At 48.1% G+C, this 27,405-nt stretch overlaps 1 protein-coding gene across 18 annotated transcripts in view; it reads left to right on the top strand.

Moving 5' to 3' along the window:
* The window catches only part of SH3PXD2A (SH3 and PX domains 2A), a 245,775-nt gene that overhangs the window by 37,831 nt on the left and 180,539 nt on the right, over positions 1-27,405 (top strand). For 14 of the 18 annotated variants that reach the window (XM_089898129.1, XM_089898122.1, XM_089898120.1 and 11 more), the window contains exon 2: positions 15,774-15,854. In XM_089898129.1, coding sequence (XP_089754255.1) covers positions 15,774-15,854 — 81 coding nt within the window. Of the gene's footprint in view, positions 1-15,773; positions 15,855-24,327; positions 24,878-27,405 lie in introns of those variants that run through there. The other 4 variants (XM_089898134.1, XM_089898131.1, XM_089898138.1 and 1 more) reach the window with 3 other exon arrangements.

Raw genomic sequence — 27,405 nt, 5'->3', positions numbered from 1 at the left:
TCTCTTCTTGCTGAGCCTGGGAAACCAGGTGCATTTTAAACTAGGCTTTCTCCTTAATCAGCCAGGTATACCTACTATGTGCCAGGGTTGGTGATCTGCACCATGGGGGTCACAGAGGCCCAGGATTCGTTTCCTCCAAGACTAATGGATGTGACATGACCCCTACCTACACAAGCCTGCTGTGTACCAGATGAAGGGGCAGAGGGAGCACCAGGGCTGAGGCAGTCCAGGGAGGCTTCTAGGAGATTGGTGGGTCTTGATTGAACCTTGGAGAAATTAGACAGGCTGAAAGGTTAGAGAGATGGAGCCTTTTCTGGCAAGATCTTCTTAACTGAGAGTGACATCTTTTCCCTTCAAATATTTTCAAAACTGCTTTATTGAGATATAATTTGCATACCATACAGTTTACCCATTTAAAGCATACAATTCAGTGGTTTTCAGTATATTCCCAGATAATGGGTAACCGTCACCACAGTCAACTTCAGAACATTTTCACCATCCCCAAAAGTAACCCCATTAGCAGTTGCTCCCCATTTCCCCCAGTGTTGCCGCCCCCAGCCCTCAGCAACCACTAATCTCGTTCTGTCTCTATAGATTTGTCTATTCTGGGAATTTCGTATAAATGGAATAATATAATATGTGGTCTTTTGTGTCTGGCTTCTTTCACTTAGCATGACGTTTTCAAGGTTCATCCATGTTGTAGCATATATTGGTACTTTATTCCTTTTTATTATTGAATAATATTTCATCGTGTGGCTATTATAGCACACATCACATCCTCAGGTATTATAGGGAAAACAAGGGAAGTCAGGATAAAACACTTGCTTTCAAGGAGTTTGTGACCCTGTTGAGGGCAGATCTGGGAACAGGTTCGGGGAATGGCCACATGAAATTGGCAATCTGGGTCTCTGGTGCTGAAGTGGACGCTGTAGCTACGGGGTGCCCTTAAGAGTTTTGGAAAAGGGGAACAAAATTACATCATTTTGTTTATCCATTCATTAGTTGTAGAACATTTGGGTTGTTTCCACTTTTGGGTTATTATGTTATATATATATATATATATATATATATAATATTTTGTAATACAATGCTGCTGTGAACATTCACATAGAAGTTTTGGTGTGGACGTGAGTTTTCATTTCTCTTGGGTAGATACTTTGGAATATAACTGCTGGGTCATATGGTAACTCTACGTTTAACCATTTGAGGAACTGCCAGACTGTTTTCCAAAGCAGCTGCACTATTTTACATTCCCACCAGCAATGTATGGAGGTTTTAATTTCTCTACATCCTTGCCAACACTTACTATTGTCTGTCTGTTTGATTATAGCCATCCTAGTGGATGTGAAATGGTACTTCATTATAGTTTTGATTTGCACTTCCCTGATGGCTAACGCTGTTGAGCATCTCTTCTTGTGCTTATTGGCCATTTGTATATCTTCTTTGGAGAAAAGTCTGTTTGGATCCTTTGCCCATTTTTAAGTTGTGTTATTTGTCTTTTAGAGTTAAAAGAGTTCTTTATATATTCTAGATACAAGTCTCTTATCATATACATGGATTGCAAATATTTTCTCCCATTCTGTAGACTGTCTTTTCACTTTCTTGCTGGTGTCTTTTGAAGCACAAAAGTATTTAATCTTGATGAAGTCCAATTTATCTATTTCTTTTTTTTTTATTGCTGTAATTTTACTGTCATATCTTAGAAACCATTGACTAGTCCAAGCAAGGTCATAAAGATTTGCACCTATGTTTTCTTCTAAGGCTTTTATAGTTTTATCACTCACATTGAGGTATTTGATCCATTTTGGGTTAATTTTTGTATATGATGTGAAGCAGGGCTCCTTTCCAATTTTGGACTGAGTCAAACTGAGATCCCACCCACCTCCCCAGCTGGTGAGTAGTACTTTGCTCTTTGCATTTAGATCTCAGCTCAAACATTTTCTCCGGAGAGAAGTCTTACCTGACCATCTGTCTGAACTAGCCACCTCCCCTGCAGTTAGTTTTGGTCACTGCACTCCATTTTATTGGACCATCAGAAACAATTATATGTGTGTCTGATGCTCCATGAAGACAGACTGTCTGGCTCACTGCTGGTGTGTCCAGCACCTAGTGCAGAGCCTGACACTCAGCTGGTTCTCAGGATGATTTTTTGTGAGTGGAAGACTTTTTGGTAAAGGAGCTGTATTCCCAGTGTATTTTGCTAACTTTCTAAGTGTTTCTGGCCTCCTGGAGTTGGAAGTTAGAGGGCTGAGTGGAAATGGGTTTCCCAGCAATATCACAGCAGACAGGTGGTCACTCATCTCCTGCCCTGATGGTCCCATTACTTCACAGGACAGCCCCTTCCATCCTTGAGCAGCTCTGGTTGACAAGTTCTTCCTGACTTTGGGCAAGACCTGCTTTTCCATCATTTACATTCACTGTCCACCACCTTCCTTTGGGTACAACTGGAGCTGACCCTCCCATACTGATAGTCCTTTAAATATTTGAAACCAGCTGTTGTGTGTCTCTTAAATGCCTTCTCTGGGTTCAGCACCTCTAATTGTTTCCGCTCTTCCTCCTGGAGGTGAAAAGGGCTGGACTCTGACCCCTGGGTCACTGATATAGGCCCCATGGAGGTGGGGACAGCCACAGGCTGCCGAAGAAAGTGAAGACACAGCCACAGCTCACAACAAGTGAACCCCCGTCTCCTTGTTTTCTTTTCCCCATTTGAGCTGGTGAATTCCAAAACTGGAGGCAGAATTTTGAGAAAAAGCACTGAATACAAACTCCCTAACTGGACCTCTTGAAGGCAGAGCTGACTCTTACTAGCACAAATTACACTATAATACTGCTTTCTACTTAAAGAGTATTTTTTTCAGCTAGTCCAGTGGTCTTTTTGGTATTGGTCCACCTTGAGTGGTTCTCAACCTGTAACACCTGTAGACTTACCTGGGAGCTCTGAAAACTACCAATGTCCACCCCAACTTCCTGGATTCTAATTTAAATGGTATACATAGGGTTGGCAGGCAGTATTTTTTTTACATGTAAATTTATTTATCTATTTTTGTCTGCGTTGGGTCTTCGTTGCTGCGAGCAGGCTTTCTCTCTAGTTGCTGCAAGCAGGGGCTACTCTTTGTTGCAGTGCGTGGGCTCTAGGTAAACAGGTTTCAGTAGTTACGCGGGCTCTAGAGCACAGGCTCAGTAGTTGCAGCACATGGGCTTAGTTCCTCCGCGGCATGTGGGATCTTCCCGGACCAAGGCTTGAACCTCCGTCCCCGGCATTGGCAGGCAGATTCTTAACCACTGCGCCACCAGGGAAGTCCCAGCAGACAGTATTTTTAAAGCACTCCAGGTGATGGTATATGTAGACAGTGTTGCAGACCTTGGCTTCAAGAGCTCAACATTGAACTTGAAATCCCCTACCTACCCAAGAATGAAGACATATTGGATGTTGGCAGAATATCTAGGAGCTGGCGCTAGCCAAAGGACAGGCTAAAAGAACACAATTGTTTTGTAAGATGGAAATCTTATATAAAATTTTGAAAGCCAGGGCTTCCGTGGTGGCTCAGTGGTTAAGCCAATGCAGGGGACATGGGTTCAAGCCCTGGTCTGGGAAGATCCTACATGCCGTGGAGCAACTAAGGCCGTGTGCCACAACTACTGAAGCCTGCGCACCTAGAGCCCGTGCTCCGCAGCAAGAGAAGCCACTGCAATGAGAAGCTCGCGCACCACAACAAAGAGTAGCCCCCGCTCACCGCAACTAGAGAAAGCCCGCGCACAGCAATGAAGACCCAACGCAGCCAAAAGTAAATAAATAAAATAGATACAACATTAAAGAAATAAAAAATGTTTAATAAAATAAATTCTGAAAGCCAAACAGTCAAAAGAAATAAAATAATTGAGAAATGTATAAAGTGAAACTTCGATTTCTCCTTAACCCAAGTAACCACGATTATCAGTTTGTTACATTTTCCAGATATGTAAAATGTACATGTATGTGCTCATGCACAAACCCCCATACACACCTCCCCCGAAATCTAACTGTATTGTATACATACTGTTTTGTAATCTGTTTTATTCTTTTCTCGATATACTGTGAACATTTTCCCTTAATGACACAGAAAGAGCCCCCTTATCTTTAACAGGTGTAGAATCATAATTTATTTGACCATTTTTTAAATCGATAGACAGTCAACATTCCTCATTTTTTGCTGTTCCAAACAGCACTGCATGAACATCTTTATGTATATAAACACACACACACACACACACACACACACACACACACACACATCCACACACTTGGGTGGATACATTCTTAGAGGTAAAATTGCCAAGTCAAAGGGAATGCTGGTCTGGGGCAGATATTGCCAAAGTGCTCTCCAAAAAGATTGTTCCAGTCTGCCCCGTGCAACAAAATTCCTAGTGACAGCAATTCTCCTTGTGTCAAAAGTCGAGCTTTGCTGAGCACAGCAGAGAGGAAGGTGTGAGTGTGTCAGATGGCGGGGAGGAAAAGGTGGGGTCACTTCCCCTGCAGGCTGTGTGTGAAGGAGGCCGCTGGCCTCTGGCCTTGCCTGCCTGCTGTGTTTCCCAGGAAGAGGAAACCAAGCTGTGTGTGTTAACCTTTGCCTTGCTCCCCAGGGTGTGACGGGGGAACGGGGCATGGTCACAGGATGTGTGTGTCCAGGTCAGCAGGCCTGGGTCAGTCATTGATTTGGGAGTGTGTGGGGCTAGAATCCTTCTTTCCAACCCTTTCCTAGATCCTCTGGGCTGCGTCCAAGCCCCATGGAAGCCCAGGAGCGTGACCCTTTCTGTGGTTTGGGAGAGGATACGTTTGTTTAAGGTTTCCAGGACTCTAGCTCCTGAATGTCAACATGCATCTAGAGTTTTTCTCAATTTCCACAGTAGGGAGAGCCTCCTTCCTCTAGCCTGGACACCCTGCCACCCTCTCTGGGCTCCTGGGCATTACCCAAGACATCCATGCCCACCAATTGCTGGGCCTCTCCATTAGAGCACCTGCTGATTCAAGGTGGTCAGACACATTTTCTCTGATAAGCTGGCTTGGGAACAGAGGGAGGTGGCAGGGCTGGAGGGAGGGAGGTACAAAGGTTCAATTACATGCCCTCAGGTACTCTAGAGAGCGAGCAGTGGGGACCACACCCAGAGCCCTAGAAACCACAATGCCTTCCTTTCTTGACTCTGGGCTAATTGGTGTCTCCAGAAACTTCTAGGGAGGAGGCTAAAACTCCAAGAGCTCAGAAGACTGTGCTAGGCACTTTGAAGGGTATGGTGGGGAAGAGAGGTGACGTTTATTGAGCAGCTACAGTGTCCCAGGCTCCGTGGTTGTGCTTTGCTTGTGTTCTCATTAATCTTCACAGTGAAGCAGGTGTTACCACCCCCATTTTATAGATGGGGAGTGGAGGCTCAGAGAGAGTAACAACTTTTCATGTAGTCAATCGGATTTTTTTTTTTTTTTTTTTTTTTTTTTTTTGCCACACCAAGAGGCATGCGGGATCTTAGTTCCCCCACCAGGGATCGAACCCATGCCCCCTGCAGTGGAAGGGCGGAATCTTAACCACTGGACCGCCAAGGAAGTCCCTAGCCAATCAGATTGATTCTAAACTGTGCAAAATAGAGTGCTGGTCCCCATAGAGGGCTCCTTACCCCCTGCCTCAGGGTGGCCTCAGTACTGACTGATGGGTCACCTACACGTGGAGCAGCCACCTGACAGAGCAAATCCTTGTGGCAGGGGCTCTGCCTGGCTCCAGGCAGTCTGGTGTAGTTATCAGAGGACGAAGTGGTCAGGCTACGGCAGTCAACACTGCATTTGAACCTGAGCTCCATCACCTGCCATGGGACCTCAGGTAGATCAGTTATTTCTTGAGGTCTCTTCATTTGTCAACTGGAGACAATAACAACACTTTCCTCACAGAATCAATGTAAGGATTAAGTGAGATCATCTGGATAAAGTGCTTAGCAAGGCCTGGAATGCAATAAGTGATCAATAAACAGACGTGGCTATTATTTTTGTTCCTAATGAAACCACGAGTTCCTGCATTTAAGAAAAAGGTTTGTAGGAAACTGGCTCTTCCTGCTGTTTCTGTCCTAGTTCTGGTGACTAAGGGCAGAGCTTCGACATCTGAATCTTTTTTAAGGTCCACATAGGGTTTGTAAATCCTGGGAGCTCCTACTTTGCACACTCATTTCCTGTCCAAGAAACATGAAAAAAAAAAGAAGAAAAAAAGCCTCCGACCCCGAGGGGCTTGCTACAGCCCGTCCATCCTTTCAGCGGGGTGCTCCTGAGGATGGCCATTGTTTTCCCAGCCCTGGGCAGCACAGTTATTTTTGCTCTTCTACTTTCCCAGGCCAGGCTTGTTATTAGTAGTGGGATGTGTGTGTGTGTGTGTGTGTGTGTGTGTGTGTGTGTGTGTGTGTGTGTGTTACCCTGCCCATCTGTGTCCCTGTTCCTCATATCCTGCTCCCCTCCTACTCCTATTCCTGGTGTCATGATCCAAGTCTCAGGACAAATGGAAAGAAGTCAGTTCACCCCCTCCCTCTTCCTGAGTATCTAAATAGCAAAGGTTCACTGGGCGCTAACCATGTGCCAGGCCCTGTGCTGGGTGCCCCCATGTGCTTCATCACATTTAACGGGAAGATCCCTTTATAAACCACACTTTGCAGCTAAGGAGACCCTGACTCAGAAAGGCTAAGACACATGCCCAAGCCCACACAGCAGAGAAATGTTGAAGCTAAAACTTAAATCCACCAAATGCTTTCAAAGCCGTCTTCCTCCTCCATGATGCCAATGCTGCCTGTGGTCCTTCCTGAGCCTCACTTTTTGGCATCCCATCACTCCATCTTATACTGTTTCCCTACTTGGTTTGTCAGTGTGAGTCTGGCTGCCACAGCTGAGCTGTAAGGGCCTGGAGGTCGGGGACTTTGCCTCATCTTTAGAGTGGCACAAAACCAGGCACCAGGCAAGCACTCACTCGACATTAGCTGGTTACTTCGTTCCTTCCCTCACTTAGGGGACATTAAATGAGTGCGTCTTAGGTGTAAAGTGTCTTGCTGGGCGTTAGGATGCCATAATCTGCCTTCAGGGAGCTTGTGTTCTAATGGGGAGATACAGGGTTAGATCACAAATCCTCACAACAGCCCCAAAGTGAAGTAACCACTGTTATCCCCATCTTGCAGAGGAATAAATGGAGGCACCAGCAATATGGACGCTTCCTCCAAACCCTCTTGCCTATGCATTGCCTTCAAAATTAAATAAACAATCGAGGCCCATGATTCATGCAAACGATGGCAGGCACTGAATGTGATGAGTACCGACCAAACACTCTTGAAGGTGTTTGATACAGTTTAAGAGCCTGCTGAGTATCCCCTCCTCCAAATCCCCTTAAAAGCCCTTTTTCCAAATGCAAATCAAAACCACAATGAGGTATCACTTCACACCTGTCAGAATGGCTATTATCAAAAAGACAACAAATAAGTGTTGGCGAGGATGTGGAGAAACAGGAACACCTCATGCATCGTTGATGGGGAGGTAAATTGGTGCAGTCACTTTGGAAAGCAGTGTGGAGCTTCCTCAAAAAATTAAAAATAGAGCTACCATATGATCCAGCAATTCCACTTCTGGGTATTTATCTGAAGAAAACGAAAACAGTAATTAGAAAAGATACACGCACCCTTATGTTCACTGCAGCATTATTTACAATAGCCAAGATAGGGAAGCAACCTAAGTGCCTATCAACAGATGACTAGATAAAGAATGTTTTAGGGCTTCCCTGGTGGCGCAGTGGTTGAGAGTCCGCCTGCCGATGTAGGGGACACGGGTTCGTGCCCCGGTCCAGGAAGATCCCACATGCCGCGGAGCGGCTGGGCCCGTGAGCCATGGCCGCTGAGCCTGCGCGTCCGGAGCCTGTGCTCCACAATGGGAGAGGCCACAACAGTGAGAGGCCCGCGTTCCGCAAAAAAAAAAAAAAAAAAAAAAAGAATATGTTTTATATATAAATACACACACACACACATAAAATGGAATGTTACTCAGCCATAAAGAGAATGAAAAAATATATAAATATAATATATAATATAAATAAATATATAATGTAAATTAATGTAATATATATTGGGTTTCCGTATGATGTTATGGAAAAACGCGAACGAACCCTTTGGCCAACCCAGTATTTACTCAGCCATAAAGAGGATGAAAATGAAATCTTACCATTTGTGACAACATGGATGGACCTAGTGGGTATTATGCTAAGTGAAATAAGATGGAGAAAGACAAATACTGTATGATTTCACTTATATGTGGAATCTAAAAAACAAACAAAACAATGAACAAACAACAGAAACAGAGTCATAGATACAGAAAACAAACAGGTGGTTGCCAGAGGGGAAGGGATGGGGGGAGGAGAAAAATAGGTGAGAGAGATTAAGAAGTACAAACTTTCAGCTGCAAAATAAATGAATCACAGGTATGAAATTACAGCATAGTAAATATAGTCAATAATTGTGTAATACCTTTGTATGCTGACAGATGGTAACTAGACTTATCGTGGTGATAATTTTGAAATGTGTAGAAATATCGAATCACTGAATTGTGTACCAGGAAGTAAAGTAGTGTTGTAGGTCAATCATACCTTCATAAACAAACAAACTCATAGAAAAAGAGATCAGATTTCTGGTTACCAGAGGAGGGTAGGTGGAGGGGGAATTGGATGAAAGGTACAAATTCCCAGTTCTATGATAAATAAGTACTAGTGATATAATGTGCAACATGATAAATATAATTAACACAGCTGTACATTTTATATGAAGGTTGTTAAGAGTAAATCCTAAGAGTTCTCATCACAAGGAAAAACATTTTCTATTTCTTTGATACTATATCCATATTACATGATGGATGTTCACTACACTTACTGTGGCAGTCATTTCGTGATGTATCTAAGTCAAATCATTAGGCCGTACACCTTAAATTTATACCGTGTTGTATGTCAGTTATATCTCAATGAACCTGGAAGGAAAAAAGCTCTTTTCCCAGATGAGAACCATTTGCCGCAGGCCTGCAGTGACGGCATCTGTGTTTGGAGGTGATTGGTGGATCGTGGTTCTGGGAGGAGCCTCCTGCTGGCCACACACCCTGTCTCTGGCAGAGCCTTTCTGAGGTTTGCTTCTGCTGCATTTGCTGCGACTGCTCCATAAACATGAGGTCCAGAGCGAGCCTGAAGAGGGTTCTCTGAGGTCTGAAAGGCTCCACCACCTGGTCATTAACCCTGTAGTGGATCTGTGTGTGTGTGTGTGTGTGCTGGGGTGGAGTCCAGACTTCTAAGTCCAGAAGTCCAGACTTCTAAGTGCTGCTTGTTCCCCAAATTTGCAGTGTCACTGCAAATTTGTTCCCCAAATTTGCAGTGTCACTACCCTTCCCACCCCAAGAACAATCACCCACCCCAGAGGAAATGTCAGAATTTTAAAGGACCACACCCCGAGGGTGCTCAGAAGCTTTATCCAGGTGGCCACAGGCCACTGAACTTAATTTTGCTGTGAGGGTTTTGGGTTGGCAAAGACCTTTGCACTGAACCGGATGTATTTTATATTCTGCCCCTTGGCCACTGGGGATTTGCTTCTGGAGTGGGGGGCAGTCCCCAAGTGTTGCTGCTTTCAACAAGGAAGTGGCCTTGATGCAGATCAGACCCGCAGCTCAACTATGTCCTCCCAGGTCTCCCCATGAGCAGCAACTGTGTTCCCCGACCTCTTTGGTTCTTTAAACCCAATGGATTTTCACTCATTAGCCAGCCAGTCGTATTTCAATGTGCCCAGCGGACTGGCAGGCCCAGGGCACCGCAGGGGGTCGGGGAACACAGCTGCTGCCCATGGGGAGACCTGGGAGGACATAGTGGCCCACGTGAAATAGACAGGGACACAGCACGTGTCCAGTGCTGGGTCATTCTGAGCCAACAATTAGAAAACAAAGGCAGATCTAATAACTGGCTAGTTGTGAAAAACAGACTGTGAGCACAAGAGATGGCCTCAGACCTGCTAGGCTGGTGGGCCCAGGTCAGATGATGAAATCTGGGGAGCTTTCAATTTGGGTGCAGCCAAGTGTTGTCAAGATGGGTCTTTGATACCGGGGCCTCTGCTGCTTATCGGTGGGGGGGTCAGTGGGCCCCAGCAGGGAGGAGAAGGGGCATCAGCCCCGCATTTGGTGGAGCCGCTTGCTCTGGGAGCAGCAGCCCTGGGGTCCTCTGCCCTCCTGGGTGGTCTTCATCTTGAGGATCAGCCCGGCCTAATTTGGGACTCCCCTGCCCGTGATAGGACTTAGTACATGGGGCCCTTTGAATAGAAGGTTAGAGCCTATTGGTACCTTAGGGCTGCCATCATCTTCTTGGGGAAGAACGTGATGAACTTCTCCAGTAGAAAGCCAGAGAAGCGATCATGTCCCTAAATGTAAACTCCCCTTTACTGGCTGTTGGAATGCGTTCATTCAGACTTCTGAACAGCCCATCTCAAACATTAAGCATCCCTCCATCTAGAAGATTTGGGTAAGTTGAGGAGCTGGGTCCTGAGAAGATACCGTAACCTCAAGGGCCCTGGAAAGCACTGACAACCTACCCAGGGGACAAGGTGCTGTGTCCTGGCCAGAACCATTCTGTATGCATTAGAAGGAGGTGCTCCTTTATCTGTGTGCCTGCAGCCTGGAGCCAGGGTGCACAGTTTGAGATGCAGAGGATAGGCTAGATTTTGACCCTACTTGTCCCGGGCAGTCTTTGGACAGTGAGCAACTTACACAACTCTATGTGATGGCCCTAGTCCTAGCCAACTGGTCCCACCTTGTGTTGCTGGGAGCCGGTGAAGGAAGACTGTCACTGTTTCCATTTGGCCTGGGGCCAGGGGCAGCTGGCAGAGGTCCAGGGGAAAAAGGCCTCCTTAGTAAACTGAGCCACAGTGCCACAAAGATAGAGGATTTCCCCCACGGTTCCTAACTCCTTGTCTCTAACTGTACTTTTCATCAGTACAGGGAGCAATGGGTACTTACTGGCACTTTCTAATTAAACAGGGGCAGGTCCCAGGCCTTCTAGGAATGATTAGGCCGTAACTTTGGGTCATTAATTGGCCACAGCCCAGGTCTGATCATGGACCTCCCTCCATGGAAACTGGGCTGGGCTTCATTCTCAGTGCTCTGGCGCTGAGCTGCGGGTCTGATCTGCATCAGGGCCACTTCCTTGTTGAAAGGAGCAGGACTTGGAAGTCTCAGAAGCCTCAGACATTTCTGGGCCTAATGAGCTGAGCAGATGGGAGGCAGCCCAAGATGGCCTTGGAACGGGTGGGCTGGCGGGACCGAGGCGTCGTGGAGTTTCTGTACTTGTGTCTGTGGTGGAGACCCTCCTCGGAAGAGGGTGAGCCTGGTAGGTGAACTTGAGACTCTGGGGCTTCCTCTCCGGGGGAGGCTGGATGCAATTTCTAGATGCTTGCCATCTGCCTGAAGTGGCCAGAGATGGGGTAATAGAATCCATGAGTTTTTAAAATCCAGAAGGAAGGGAAACTCCACCCGGGAAACATAACTCCAAGTACAGTGTGTGGAAGCAGGGTGTTTAATTGCAAACCTTTCTTGGAACCAGCTGCTGGGTAACGTTATCTTGGTCGCTCCTGCAGCCAGAGGAGAGTTTATCTGGGGCCCTGACGTAGCCCGGTAAACAGAGCTGGCTTTCTCCAGTGACCTCTGCCCTGTCCCCCTTGCCCTCCACCTGCTCTTTCTCTGCGTTTTATCGCTAGGGGCTCCAGCACAGCCAGCTCAGGGAGGCTTGGGAAACTCTGATTTGGGGATGGGGGAATGTGAGTCGGGCTGGAATTTTGTGTATCATTTGCTCATCTGGAGTGATCGTCTAGGATGGTCAAGGTTTGGAAGAAAGCAGACAGGCGTACAGCCCAGATGAGGGAAAGGGGCCTGGAGGTTGCCCACAGATCCTCTGGGCTTACCTCCGGGGAAGTCTCTGACCCTTTCCTCAACTCAGGCTTTACACTGTTTTTCCAGGACGGTATGCCGGGGGTGGGGCTGGGAGGCTCTGGCAAATCACAGAGGTTTGGGAGAACCAGGGGGCGGAGGCTCATTTCCCCCCCCCCCCACCCCTACATGTAAGTCACCAGAGGCCTGTCTACCTTGTGGGTTCAGGTCAAGTGTTAGATAGTGACAATGCCCTGTGACTCTTCAACTGTTTTCAATGGTCAAGGAAGGACTTTTCTAGGGCAGGTGTACGCTGGTCATGTGTTCATTAGTCCTAGACTAGGAATTAGGAGGTCTGGGTTCCTGTCCCAGCTCCACCACTAACGGGGTGAGCACACCTGCAATGAAACCAACGTAGTGGATCAGGCCCTGTAGCCCTGAAGGCTGTGCCCATAGAATAGAGGAAGAGCCTGAGGGTCTGAGAGGCTGGGCTGAGGTCTCACAGCCGATGATAAGGAAGGTCCTAAGAGTGAAACCCGGGAGTGGCTGACTCCAGGCTCTGTGCCTTTTCCTTGGCAAATTGCCATCCTCAGTCCTAGGTTCCTCCTCTGCAAAAGGAGAGGCCTCCCAGCTGCCAGAGGCAGTGAGCCTGTGATTAATTCTCCCTGGGAGGTGAAGGGAAGCCCCTAATTACTAGGGAGGATGGAGCATGGGTCATGTTAAGCCCCAGTTAAGCCCTTCCTCTGGGTCCCACTTGGTTGGCCAGGGAGAAAGACTACTGTCTAATGGCCTGAGAGCGAGTGCAGGCTCTCTCCCGAGAGGGCCTGGTCACTTGGGGCCTCCCTGCAGTGCATCTGCCTGGGCGGAGGTCAGGAAGGCAGCACCTGTCGTGCACAGCATCTGTGGGAAGGGGAGATGCAGGTGGGAGGGGAGATGTAGCTGGCAGGATTTGGGAGTCAAGGAGCTGGGGGTTAGCAGGGGGGATGGGGTGGGCTATAACCTCTGTGAGAAACCCCAGAGCATCCTGCCACAGTCGGTGAAGCCAGTTGTGTATGAGAGTTTCCTCTGTGTCTGTCTGGTTTTGTAGCATTCTTAACCGTTGACCTCTGTCTGGGCCAAGTTCTATCTCTTCTTGGTCTCAGGCTCTCAGAATTAGCCTTCCTCCCCCATGTTCCTCAAGGGTTGTACAGACTTTTCTGATTACCCAAAACTTTATTTTAAAAAATGCCATTCAGTCCTCATCAAGTAGTTTGATTAAATATCCCCACTCCTGAATTTACATATAGGGAGACAGTCCAGTGTGGTTAAGAGCATAGGGATTAGACTCAGTTGGACCTAGGTTCAATCCTTTGCTCTGTATTTTCCTAGCTGTGTGACCTTGGGCAAGTTATTTGGCTTCTCTGAACCTCAACTTCCTCTTGTGCAAAATGGGGATCACAATGGTAGCTACCTCTTGGGCTGAATATTAAACGAGCTAATGCATATGAGTGCTTTACACTGCTGGCACATAGTAACCATTACCTAAATGGTTTCTACAATTTATTGTGTGAGTTATATGTTTATATATGATATAAAGCAAAGCATATCCCTATATATTTATTTATGTCAGTTTATTTTGGGCTTGTGAGGGTAGGGATGGCCTTTTCACTTTATGGTCTTTCTTAATTGGGATCACATAAAACATGTCATATCATAAATACCCCATTTCAGGGTGGCAACACTCAGCTGTATTTGCTTTGCTTTACGGCGCTCTCCTTGGGTGTGTTTCAGAACAAACACTCCACACGGCACAAGGCTGACTCTGTGACTTAGAGATCGGAGGGGAGAAGGGACTAGATTCAGAGCTCATTTCTTTGGCTGTTAACTGAGCAGCCAAACATAAAGCCTCACACTCCTGTGTGCAGAACCCTTGCTATGAAGTAAATGTTCTTGCCTTCCCCCTCCCCTCCCCTCAAATCCACATGTTGAAGCCCAGGTCCCCAGTATGATGGTGTCTGTGGTGGGGCCTTTGGGAAGTAATTAGGTTCAGGTGAGGTCACAAGGATGGAGCCCCAATGATGGGATTAGTGCCCTTATAAGAAGAGGAAGGGACTAGAGCTCACTCTGTCTTCAGCATGTGAAGACACAACAGAAGTCAGCCATCTGCAAGCCAGGAGGAAGGTTCTACCAGGAACCTTGATCTGGGACTTCCAGCTTCCATGACTGTGGGAAATAAATGTTGTTGTCTAAGTCACCCATCTATGGAATTATGTTTTAGCAGCCCGAGCAGACCAAGAGAGCCCTGCTCCAGGCATGTGGTGAGGTCAGCCAATCTGATGCCAAGGTTTCCAAATGCTCCTTCTCTTTGCTAATGTTCCCTCCTTCTCACAATGGCTGTGACCCTGACCTCTCTGGCCACTTTGTTCTTCTCTCTGATGGAGTCCCCTCAGACCTCCTGAATCAGAATCGCTAGGCAGAGTCCTGGGAATATGGGTTTTTAGGGAGGTCTGCAGGTGATTCTGGTGGACGGGGCATCCTGGCAGGGGAACCAGTGCTGTGACCTACAGCAGCTCATTCTCCTCTGAGGGAGGAAGCAGGTGGAGGTCTCGCCCACGTCTTAACCCTGGGTCGCCCTCCCTTAACGCTGTGCTTGGAGACATCACAACAGGCACTGTGGGGAAGTTCAGCAGAGTAGCCCTGAGGTTGTGTGAGGGGACCCTCCCTCTAACTGAAGCCTCTCCCAGGAAGGCGTGTCTTCAGTGTGAGTTCAGATAAGAGGGGCAGAAATGGTGGGAAAAATAGGACAGATTGTGTGGGCCTGGGACTTTCTCTCCTTCTCCAGTTTGGAGTCCCACCCACCTCCTGGGCTAGGTGAGCCTTCCAGAGTGGCCTGAGGCAGTATTCCAGAGCCTGATTGAGCACTGGGAACTGGGGTGACATTGGGAATGGGGTCCTGAAATGCCTTCATTTCAGAAAAGTTTACAATTCTTCCATGTGCTAATTTCTCTCCTGTAAATCTACCTCTCATCCAGAGGGTCAGTTTGGTTGTTCAATGGAGCAGAATGGTTTCTGAGCACCCACTCAGTGCCAGACGCAGAGCTAAGACTTAGGGATACTGGGATGAACGACACATCTCTGAAATGCTTACCGTCTCCTGAAGTGGGTTCAGAGTGTGTTCTGAGGCTCAACTGTGGCAGAATGACCTGGAATGGGTTTTTTAAAACATAGATGCCCAATTTCAACAAATGTACCACTCTGGTGAGGGATGTTAGTAATGGGAGAGGCTGTGCATGTGTGGGGGTGGGGATATATAGGAAACCTCTGTACCTTCTGCTCAGTTTTTCTATGAAAATAAAACTGCTCTATAAAAATTGTTAAAAAGAATAAAATGTAGATGCCTGATCCTCTAAAACCCAGGTCTACTTATGCAGAATTTCAGAGGGTGGGGTCCTGACATGTGCAATTTTCGAAGGCCCTTTGCAGAATCTCATTCACCGTAAAGTTTGAGAACCAGTGGAAATAAGCTACTTAAATTTTTAAACAACTCCAAATTTATGTTCATTGTATAAAATACACATAAACAAGAAGAAGAAAATTAAAACCACTTGTAACCCTACCCTCCTAAGATAATCATCCTTAGCATTTTATTGAATACCCTTCTAGGGGTGTGTGTGTGTGTGTGTGTGTGTGTGTATTTAGACACATGTGTAGCATCCATGTGTACCTGACACTGTGCTAAAGCCCTGGGGACAAAGATGAGAAAAAGAATGGTCCTGGCATGGAACACCCACAGTCATGTTAAATGATGCCTGGCACAGCTTGAGGCCCTGCTTTAGTCCCTCCCTCACCTGCTCTTATCTTTTCCCCACAGGTATACATCATTAACGTGACCTGGTCCGACTCCACGTCCCAGACCATCTACCGGAGGTACAGCAAGTTCTTTGACCTGCAGGTGAGTGGGTCTGAGCTCAGGTGGTGCCTGGTTCCACATGAGGTGGCCTGAGTGTCTGGTGGGTTGGCCTCTCTCATGTCCTCACTCATCCAGAGAATCCCCTTCCCAAGCTCTCAGGGTCAGAGTCTAGGCAGAGCAGAGGGACAGAAGAGGGAACCTCGGTGGTCAAGCTGGGTTGGGCTCAGTCTTGGATGATGCAGGCAGATACTTGGGGCTTCGTTGGATTCCTCAGATGGTCTTAACAGTCATGCTTTGTCACCCTCCTTCGTCTGGAGGGTGGTAAACCAGGGTGGAAAGGCGGGAGGTTGGCCGTGGGTGCTGTGTACTTGAGCAGACATGTGTCTGTAAACATCCAGGGTGAGACACAAGCCACCACATCATCGCAGGCAAAGAAAAGCAAACACACAGAAAAGACTGAAACAGAAAATAAGCAGTTTCTTGAACTACAGACACAAATGGGGCATACCACTGTGTCTGTGTAACCAAATAAGGCTCTTATCTCCCTGTTTGTACAAGTGTATGATATGTGTGTCTCTCTAACATACCCAGGCATGTCACACAGGGGGATGGTAGCATGGATCCACAATTCCATTGTAGACACCTCCCTTGAGGCCAACTAATTTGATTAGGCCTCTTTAGGTTACTAGTAATAGTTTTACACTCATACTGGCTTAGACAAAAAGGAGACTTGGTTGGAAGCATATACCAGGGAAGCTTATGCAGTCAACCAGATGGTGGAAAGGGGAGAGAGGCAGTGGCTTCAGGAACACCTGAAACCAGGGCTGCTCTCCCTCTGTCTTGTCTTGGCTTCTCTCTGGGTACTGACATCAGTAGTTCAGCTGTCAGTAGCTCCCAAACTTCATATCTTGTGGTCCCCAACAGCAGAGAGACTGACTGTCTCCCAGTTCCAAATTGAAAAATCCCAGGCAAGACTCTGATTGGCCTGACTTGGGTCAGGTGCCCTCTCTGCACTAATCACTATGGTCTAGGGTAGACAGACATGAACACAGACATGGCCACTAGGGGACCCACCCCTGTTTATCAGAGGCAGGCACCAGACAAGGCAGAATCATTGAGAGTTGGGCAGCAACCCTTCCTATACCAGGAAGGGAAAGCTGAGACGTTCTAGATTCTTCCTTAGGGCTATGAGCCTGGTTTAGGCCTATAAAAACACAAAGAAGAGACATCCACTGCTGGCCCTCACAACCAAGGTCCACTCCTTCCTTTGCAGGCCCCTGGTGGTGAGTCATCTTGGAGAGGCCAGGCTTGCATGTTTGCCTCCAAGTACCTGACTTTATCCCACTGTCGTTATGGCTCTGTCTATGAGATGAGCCAAAGGTGAGCCAGCTCCCTGCGTTACAAATCCTCTCTTAATCTAACAATATGGGGTTGAAAGCCACACCTTAAGCTCCTGCCTTCTTCCTCTTCCCCCATCAACTCCTGTCCAGTCTCCTCGTGTCCTTCCGGCGTAAACTGTTGGGATTTGCTGATACCCCATCAATGGGTGTAGTGTGCTGGACAGGAAATGATCACTTAGTTGGGGAGAGGGAACCCTGAAAGGACTCATTGATGAGCCAGAGGGAAACTCTCAAATCAGAACTTTTCTCCCCCCTCTTTTCTGTTCTATTCCCCTACCCCCTCCCTAGTTACAGAATCTCACAGGAAAGGAATGCTGCTCCCCCCACTTCTCCCTTGCCTGGAGGGCTCATTTCCTGTGTGTTGAGAGGGGACACACGGCATGAAGCAGCTTGTACGATGCGCTGGCCCTAGTCATGAGCATGGCCAGGCCTGTCCATGTGGGTCATTGTTACCCTGTAGATGCAGTTTGGAAAGGGGTTGGGATGGTTCTTTGGAATTTAACCTTTCAACCAAGCATTTTTGGGAACCCATTTTTCAGAACTTGACATGTTGACTTGTAATGGCCTTCATTTTAGAAAGCCTCTCTTATTTATCAGGATCTCTGATTTTAATATGGCATTCCTATAGAGGAAGAACAAATGGCATTGCTAGTTCCGTCTCTGGTCACTGGTGGCTCTCAGAACTCAGCTTGGAGCTTAGGCACTGGGGACACATTGCCTGGGACCAGTTACTGGCTCTGTCACTCTGTAACTCCAGAGAGGTTCCTTCCTTAGCTTCTCCATTTTCTCATCTGTAGAATGAAGGTTCAAATGGTACCCACCCAGTAGGGTTGTTGTGAGGATGAAATGAGCAAATCCATGTTTTCCCCGACACATGGTTGTCTAGTGTGTTACTTGGTGTTAACAGGTGACAAGGATGCTGGGCTGCCTGGCTGAAGGGTCTGGGGGCTTAGTACCTCCTGTCATGGTGTTGCTTTCTCGTTTTCATCCCTTGGCTTCACTCTGCTGAGTTGCCGCTCAGTGCCCAGGCCTGTGTCAGAGTGTACACAGTCCCACAGGCTCTCTCTGGAGCTTGCCACTGGGACAAGACGGAGTGAGTTGGGAGTAGGGTTGTGACCCGTAGAGCGCTATTCTCAGAATCCTTTTGCTCCTCCCCTTTTGGACTGAGGCCCACCTTGGAACCCTGGAAGTACTGCGCCGACTAAGCCAGCCCGGGGAAAGCTGCCTAACTGGCTTTACTAACTCATGGTTCTGGGCTTTCTGGGGACTGTATACTTTTTTTTAGTATAAGTATATCCCATATATTGCAGGAGATATACTAAAAAGTTATTCATTGGGACTTCCTTGGCGGTCCAGTGGTTAAGAATCTGTGCTTCCACTGCAGGGAGCACGGGTTTGATCCCTGGTCAGGGGAACTAAGATCCCGTATGCCACATGGTGCAGCCAAAAAAAATTTTTTTTGAAGCTATTCATTGTTTATTTGAAATTCATGTTTTATCCTTTGTCCTGTATTTTTCACTTGTTAAATCTGGCAGCCTTAGCCTGGCTGCGCATGGCAAGGGTGGAAGTATAAAGGTGAGGAAACCAGGTTGGCTCGTGGTAAGAGTGAATTGGCCTTTGCCAAGGCCTCCACCATATTTGCACTTTTGCAGGGCAGAAGTGGCACAGGCGGAGGGACACTCATTTGAGAAGGACAAGGTCCCTTCCTTCTAGGGGTCTGTATCTAGTGGGGAAATAGACTTTTAAGCAATTTAGTCCACTGTAGATAAAATAAATACTAGATTGAGGTACAAGTAACATGCCAGGGGATGAAGAGGAAGGAAAGAGCATCCTTCTTGGGAGGGGGCAACTAAGAAGATGCCCATATTTTTTTAAATTAATTTTTTAATTTATTTTTGGCTGCACTGGATCTTTGTTACTGCGCACGGGCTTTCTCTAGTTGCAGCGAGCGGGGGCTCCTCTTCGTTGCGGTGCGCGGGCTTCTCATTGCGGTGGCTTCTCTTGTTGTGGAGCACGGGCTCTAGGCACACGGGCTCAGTAGTTGTGGCACGCGGGCTCTAGAGCGCAGGCTCAGTAGTTGTGAGGCACGGGCTTAGTTGCTCCACGGCATGTGGAATCTTCCCGGACCAGGGCTCCAACCTGTGTCCCCTGCCTTGGCAGGTGTATTCTTAACCACTGCACCACCAGGGAAGCCCTGCCCATATGGTTTTGATTGGTGACAGTGGCCTAGAGTGATAGAGCCACCACCCCCACTCCAGTTTGAGGGGATTTGGTTGCTTTTTGAGATTTATAGTTATCGAGGTAAAGTATGTCCCTAACTTATTTCTTAGTTTGTTCGTTCATTTATGCGTACTTGTCTGCCTCCTCTCCATCTGTCCATCCATCTGTCCATCTGCCCATCTATCCATCCATCCATCTATCCATCTATCCCAATCTATCCAGTCTTAAGTGCCTGCCTTCTGTGTCCCAGGAAGGTTGCCAGGCTCTGGGTGGGGATTTGTGGGGATTTATTGCTGAGCAAAAGCAGATCTGGTTACTGCTTTTATGGGACTTACAGCTTAATGAGGAAAGGCAGATTTTAGTTTAAAAATGTATATACGTATTATTTTATATGATTCCAAATGCTACAGAGAGAAGCACCATAGACATATTTTAGGGAAACCTTATACTCTGGTATCAGAGCAGACTTCCCTGAAGAAGTAAGTTTATCTGACAGACCAATGAGTTACTTTATTTTATTTTGGGGGCTCAGGGTTTCTTTTATGCATCTTTCCAGACAAGCATGAATGTACATATACAATTCTAATAACCCGCTTGGTCATTCACACCCCCCTGAAATCCTTCCAAGGGCACTAGGATAAGACCCTCTACTCTGCCCAAAACCTTCTTCTCTTCCCATGTTTCTTCCTTGAGCCTTCAGCCCCAGTGGTTCTGCCACCTTCTCACTCAAGGGGCTGTGAACCCAGCCCCTCTTCCCACCCACTGGGAAGCACCAGGTATGGAACCTTTAGATTGGGCTGTCCAATGCAGTAAGCCACCAGCCACATGTGGCTAGTTACGTTTAAATTTAAGTTAATTTAAAAACTTAAAGATCAAATTTTAAAAATTCAATTAAGTTCATTTAATTTTTTTAAAATGAAATGAAATTTAGTTTCTTCGTCATAGTTGCTGCATTGCAAGTGCCCAAGAGCCGCAGTGGCTAATGGCTACATACCGAGCAGATACAGAACATTTCTACCATCACAGGAAGTTCTTTTGGACTGTGCTGCCTCTGACCACTGGGGACACACAGCAGGCGCGATCTGGCTTTATGCCCACCCCAGTGCGCTCTGCCACCTCCCAGGCCCTCCCCAGTTGTCCTCTAACATCTTCCAGGGCCCCTGCGGCAGGAGGGGGACTGTATTCCACCGTGATTTGCCCCATCCATAGAGCAATTCAAATTCAACAGCTCTTCCAAACACCTCTTCTGGAAACCAGGTCAGTTACTAGAAAGGGCTTCTAAGGGCATTTCAGATGTCAAGCTGGGAACAGGGAAAGGAGAAGCTCTAGGTCTCCAAGTGGAAATTGGTTTCTTCTAAAAATAATCCACCACTCAGCCCTATCTGACCAAGAAAGGGACCTGTCCCAGAGGGAGCTGGCAGGGACAAGGCCTGATATTGAGGCCTGTTTAGTTATAAAGAGTTTGGATTACTTGGAGGTGGAGTTAAGGGGAGAGGGAGCAGGGAAAAAGACCGCAGATGCTCTTAAGTTGCCTTCTCTTTGGTGCTGGACCACGTTTCCAGCCTCTGTAAATTTCCTTGCACAGCTCCTTCACTGTTAAGTGTCTCCACCAAGACCTGGCCCCACCAAGGAAGGACCGGAAGGCTCTCTGAAGCTCCAGCTCCATCAAAGGTTGTTTCACAATCTGACCTACAAGGTGCTGGGATGCAGTAATTGCTCTGCAAACATTGGCTCCATAGTGCTGCTGGCCCTTTAGTCTGAACTCTGGCCAGTGAGTGCACAGGGTCAATATTTGATCAGAGCTGGGAGAGGCCCTTTAGCCTCCCCCCTGCTGCTTGGGAGATAGAGTTAAGAAGGCTGTTCAGGTTTGCTCATTTGTTCTAAAGGGCTTAACCTATTATGAAGAGCTTCTATCTCTCTTCCTTATTCATCTCTCCAGCGTCTCCACCCACTTACCCACCCAGGGTCACACTCACTTTTCAGCTCTCAAATGGCCAGGCTTATGATGGGTGAACAAAGCTATAATCTGCAAATTGTTAATAGCCAACCTTAGGAGGGATGTGTATGTGTGTGTGGGCGTGTTCTGATGTAATATATGGAGAGTTACAGGATCACAGCATTTTTATCATTAGAAGAGTTCTATCCCCCCAGTCCCTCATTGCAGGTAAACATCTGTGTTCATTTTTCTATTCCTTAAATTTATATGAGCTTTAGTTTGGTTTGATGTCCAGAGCAGGCCTCAGCTCAGGTCAAACTGGGGTGATCCTGGTGTGTGCAGGGATCAACCTGAGAGTAGAAGAGGGGTCTGGGGGAGGTGTCTTTCCTGCAGGCTCTGTCTTTAATCATCAAGGCAAGCTCTGTGTTGTTTGAGTTCATTGACCCTAGACTAAAGCCTGGGGGAGGTAACTTGCCACATTCTAAGAACAGTTTTGTACCAAGGATTCTAGAGAGTCCCAGCACATGGTGTGGCAGTTCTAGTGCCAGCAGTGCGATAAGCTGAGGGTCATTGGGATTGCTCGCATGCCCTGGACAGACAAGAGCATTGGCCTTAACTGAGGTCAGTCCCCAGTCCCAGGAAGCCTCCTATCGTTTGCCGTGGCAAAAATGGGAAACATAGAGGATGGCTAAGTAAGCTGTTGTCTCATACCACTTTGTACAACAGTCAAAACCATAGAGACTGATCGGTCCCATGGATGGAGCTCTAAGAAATGTTAATGAATGCCCAGTGAGAGTTTCAAAACATTGTATCATAGCAATTATGCAAAAACAACAAGATACATCTTGTATAAGTACATGCACAGCATAAGTACGCAATTATTTTTAAAAGGTCTGGAAGGATACACTCCAAATTGGTAAAAGAGTTATCTCTGGAAGAGGGCTGGGGACATGGATGGGAGGGAGGGCTTGGTCAAAGGGGAACCTTAGCCTTATTTGTAATGTCTTACTCTTTTTAAAAAGGACAATGTATTCATGTATTACTTACAACATTTATATATAATAATTAAAAGATACATGTGGGAGGAGGTGGGAAAAGTGGGAGGTCTAAAATAAACTGTGTTCCTCCTGGTCATTACAGTATAATGGGACAGAAAACACACAGGTTAAAAAAATAGACATTAATAACATATCTAACAAGAGAAAGAAAATGAAAATGATTATTAAAATCACATTACCTCATATTTCCTGAATCACCATTCTAGATCATTCCTACGGAATGTAACTGGTTAGAATCCATTACAGCAAACCCCAGGGACCTGTCCAAATTATCTTGTCAAACTGGAATCTTGTATTCCAGTATTGCCTACAACACATGAACTGTGTATTGGGCCAAGAAGCACTTGGGTGGCGGTTCTTGTGTCATGATGAACCACGCTGAGAGCTTCTTGGCTGTGGAGTGCAGTGGTTAAGGGCAGGTGCTCCAGGGTCAGGATGGTTGGATTCCAAGACCAGCTCCAGCACTTACTAGCTGTATATAACCTTTGGTGAGTTCTTTAACCTCTCTGTACCTCGGTTTTCTCATCTGTGTAATGGGGATAATAAAAATACCTGCCTCATGGGTTGCTTGGTGCCCGGCTAGCGTGCACTTGAAGGTGGGTTATTTTTTCCACTCCAAGCAGATGAAGTTTGCAGTTTGTACAGTGACTCCTTCTTGTGCAGTTTCCCCAGCCCCACGGGTTTAGGAATGACCGTGTACATGAGGGGCCTTGCAGGTCCAGAATAGATGGAGAGAGGTGACCGTGGGCATCGTACATGGGGCAGGGTCTCCACACGTCCGTGCCAGATGCATACGGTGGCAGGGTCTGCTGTCAGCCATCCCCACCGTCTGCCCCGGGCACAGCTTAAGGATGCAAAGAGAGGAGAGGAGCTTGTCCGACGGTCTGAAGCAGCCAGAGCTGTGGGATCCTTGTCATGCTGCAGGTGCACTTGGGAAATTAATCTTTTCCTATACAGATGAGTACCTGGTCTGTGAGCACCTGTCTTGGTACCTGCGTGCATTTGGTGCACGTGGTCTTCCTGGCAAATGGTCTGTAGGTGGTCCTGGCACACATCTCCCAAGGAGTTCCTCGGGGACCAAGCCGTGTCTGACGAGACCCTCACTTGTGACCACCAGGAAGTCAAGAACCATCTCTGTCTTTTTTTGTTCGCTCATCCTCCCTCAGGGGCAAGGTGGGATTGTCACACAGTGGGGGAAGCCCCTTTGTAGACATTGAGGAAGATTGTAAGAAAAGCTGGAATGTCCTCTGGGTAGTAAACCTTGGCACTATTCATTGGCTCTAAGCTTCTGGGTTAAGTCTGGTGGGTGTGGGCACTGGGGACTTAGGGGGCTGCCTGCTCCCCCAGTAACTGTCCTGCAGGGCGGACGAGAACACATCTTTCAGGGAGAGAAATCAGCTGTGTGCAAATATCTCAACATGGGAGGTACATGCTTGCCGACCAGCATTAACCGGATCTGCTGGCGAACTGGGGTGGAATTGAGTTTCATGACCAGAAGGCCCTTAGAGATCATCTATCAGGATGATAACATATCTGGCACTCATGCTGCCACTTTTTGGTCTTGTGTCCACAGCAGGCATCACTAATTGATCACAGCACATTCCCATCCCGTGCCGGTGGCTGACACTGTTCCATGGGTCCTGAGCCCATACATGGTCTCAGAGTCTTTCTGAAAAAACAAACCCAGATATCTTCAGGAAGACACTACCTATCAATTGGCAATGGTACCTTGAGATGAAATTTATTGGCCACCCTCTGATGTAGTCCATTTCCTTTATTTGACAGATGAGGAAATGAGGCCCTAAGAGGGGAAATGACTCGTCTACATTACAGGGCCAGCAAGTGACAGCAGGACTAGCGCTCAGGCGCTCTAGCTTTAGTTTATTCCAATCTGGAATTCTAGCCTCCCCTCCAGAAGTCTTCTTTCTGTTTTTGGTTGAGGAGGGCAGGAAGCCCCTGTTGCATCACCAAGAGAGCTCCTGGGGGGAGGGGGCAATCATTCACCCTTCCTGGACCCCTGTGCAGAGCAGAAGACTTCCCTCCGCCTGCCAGAAAGTCCTGCCCAGCTGCTGCCTGGAGCTCAGCCCAAGCGTCCTGCCTACCACTGCCCACTTCTCTCATTGGATAATAAATCTCAGCTTTGCCAGAGGTGGCATCTGAGTCAGGCCACACCACCTGCCTGACTGCTCCGAGCTGCACACCTTGTTTTCCCGGCATGAGGGTGTCACGTCAGGGTGTGTTTGGGTGTCACATCAGCGAGGCCCTGCTGCCGTCACTTCCCTCTTCCTCAGGCCCCAAGGTCTGACCTAGCAAACTCAGCTCTGCCCGCACCGGGCCCCCATCTACCCCCCTTTGGATAACAAACGGAAAGTTGGCTGCACAGTGCATGGGGGCACAGTGTCCCCTCCAAACTGGAGAATGAAGGGAAGGAAGATCTATAGTGGTGGCCAGGTGAGTGGTGTGTGTGTGTGTGTGTGTGTGTGTGTGTGTGTGCGCGCGCGCGCGCGCGAGCTGCGTGAAGCCTTCAACTGTGACCAAGGCACTCCCTTCCGACAGGAAGGAATTTCATGTCAATCCTGGCATCCTGGAGGAGTGCCAGCTACACGCCTGGCACTAGGCTTGGTAATGGGGACCCCGAGGGGAGAAGTCAGGGTCATCCTGGGCGGAAAAGCCAGGCTGACAGCCTTGGCCTGAGCCAGAGCCGCCAACTGGTGGGAGAATCAGGGTAGGTGCAGAAGGCGTAGAATGGGTGAGCAATCAGGGTGTAGACCACTGCCGTCAGCCCTGCTGCTTGGGCATCCCAGCCTGCTTGTTGAGGTCTTGGCGTCCTTGTATCCCCTCCCCAACAGCAGCACAGTTGGTTTTGCTTTTGACTCTTGTGGACCTGAGACAGCCAGTGTGAACTGTGGGAGCCTGAGTTGTGGGCTTGTTGGAAGGAAGACAGCCACAAGCCAGGTGACCCAGAGATGCAGTGATCTCCCTCACTGGCACCCTGCCACCCCTGGACATCAGCCCCCATGTGATTTGGGGGACTGCAATTACTGCATCTCCGGTACATTTCCTCAGGCCAGGCCATTGTAAGAGTTATTGGAGAATTGTAGTGCTTTCCTTTATATCCAAAATTTAGCTAGAGCCAAGGAAAAATGATTTTAAATTCCTCAAAGACCTCCACAGTTGGGTGACAGCAGGCTCTCCAAAAGAGCCTGTGGGATTCTTGGTACCAACTTCCCAACTTTCCGAGTGGAGTAGTTTGCTCTCAGTGATGGGAAGCTCAGGCTTTGTTGTCAGACAGACTTACGTGAATGTGACCTCATCCCTACTACCTCTTATCAGCTGTGTGACCCTGGGCCATTACCTAACCTCCAAGAGACTCAGCCTTCTCATCTGCTGAATGACTCTAATTGCAGGAGCTGCTTCATAGAGTCCTTGTGAGATTTTTAGGAGACAAGGCACAGGAAACCTTTCCCACTGAGACTGAAGCGGCTATGGAGAGTCATTAGGATGGCGATCACAGCCCTGTGGACACGGTGTCTGTCCAGCCTGAACTAGGGAAACATTCCCAGCCACGAAAGGGTCTTAGGCACCCCCAAGCTGCAGTAAATGAATGCTCCAGGGCTGGCCAGGAGACAGCCCCAAATGCCAGCCAGGGTTTGGCTCCATCTGCTCATTAGGGAGCATTTATCTGGTGCCCAGCAGAACAAAGTGGCCAGTTCAGCCATGCTGGAAGGCTGAGCTCAGTGCTGGCTGGGGGCTGGGGAGGAGGCTCGGAATGGGACGGGCATGGGGGCATCCCTGGGGCTAAATGGACCACATTCAGAAATGGCTTTAAAAAAACCCCACCCAAACAGGAAGCATGAGGCTGGTGTACAGGCTGGAGCTGAGATGCTGGCAGAGAGGGTGGCTCTGGCGTACAACAAGCAGCCATTCTTCCCACTGAGACAGTGCCGACCTGCTCTCCTCGGGGCATCTCTGGTGAAGGCTGGCCTGCTGGCTTCCCAAGGAAACGAGCTTGTTTTTATCCTGTGGGTGGAGGGGAGGGATGGCCTAAGAAATCGAACACATGTAGGAGGGCTCAAAACTGAGATTTTATCCGTCGTATTATGTACTTGGGGGACACTTTGGGCCAGTTTGGAATACCTAGGTTTCTTGGCTGTGTAGTTGAGAAACGAGGTGAGGGAGGGTAGAGCTGCAGAACCACCCTTTCTGCAGGTGGGGGGCCAGGATCCAGACCGGCCGTCTGGCTCTGGAATCCACAGGCTAAACCCTTCCGTCCACTCTCCCCTGTAACTTTGATGTGCCCCTACATGGGTCGGAGCACTGCAGAGCCAGCCTGGGAGATCCCAGCACCTCAGAGAGGAGGGGGGTCCTTTCCCTCCCTTGCCAGGAAGGCTTCAGCTGCAGAGCAGGTGGGGCTGGGCTGGCTGCTGGAGGTGGGTACTGCCCTGACCCACTGCCCAGGCTGGGGAGGGTTTGGGCTGGGCTGATAGAGAGAGAAATTGTCAGTTTCTATATGTTCATTTCCTTTTCTCTGCCCTTGAGTCTTGGATTCTCCCTATGGTGTTCTCTCTGTGTCTCTCTCTTTCCCCAGTTTCTCGTTATCTCTGGCTCCCAAGGGTCCCTGAGTCTGGGCCTGCCTCTGGGCATAGCTCTGTTCATCCCTGTGGCCTTTCCCCAGCCTCCTTCCTGGAGGTGTTTTCTCTGGCTCTGCTATGTCTTTGTCAGTCTCTGGGTCTCTTTTGTCTGTACGTCTTCCCCTGGGATGCTGCCATGTCCCAAGCAGGAGTCTGGGAGAAGGGCAGGTGAGGGCCTGACTGTGACTTGTATGGAGGGTCGCTGACTGTGATGAGCAAGGGGCTTGGCAAGTCTGCACCCTCAAAGGCAAAAGCCCTGATGGGGAGTGGGGCTGCTTCCCCTTCTCAGGGGAAATTAACCTTTTTCCTGACAATGGCTTATGTGTAGACATTCCTTTTGGAATCCAG

The sequence above is a fragment of the Delphinapterus leucas genome, chromosome 16 (assembly GCF_059928025.1).
Source record: "Delphinapterus leucas isolate spDelLeu-1000000601 "Yukka" chromosome 16, BTC_Dleu_Yukka2, whole genome shotgun sequence".
Classification (NCBI taxonomy): domain Eukaryota; kingdom Metazoa; phylum Chordata; class Mammalia; order Artiodactyla; family Monodontidae; genus Delphinapterus; species Delphinapterus leucas.
Note: the sequence above shows the minus strand (reverse complement) of the source record. Positions and strands in the feature narration are given on the sequence as shown.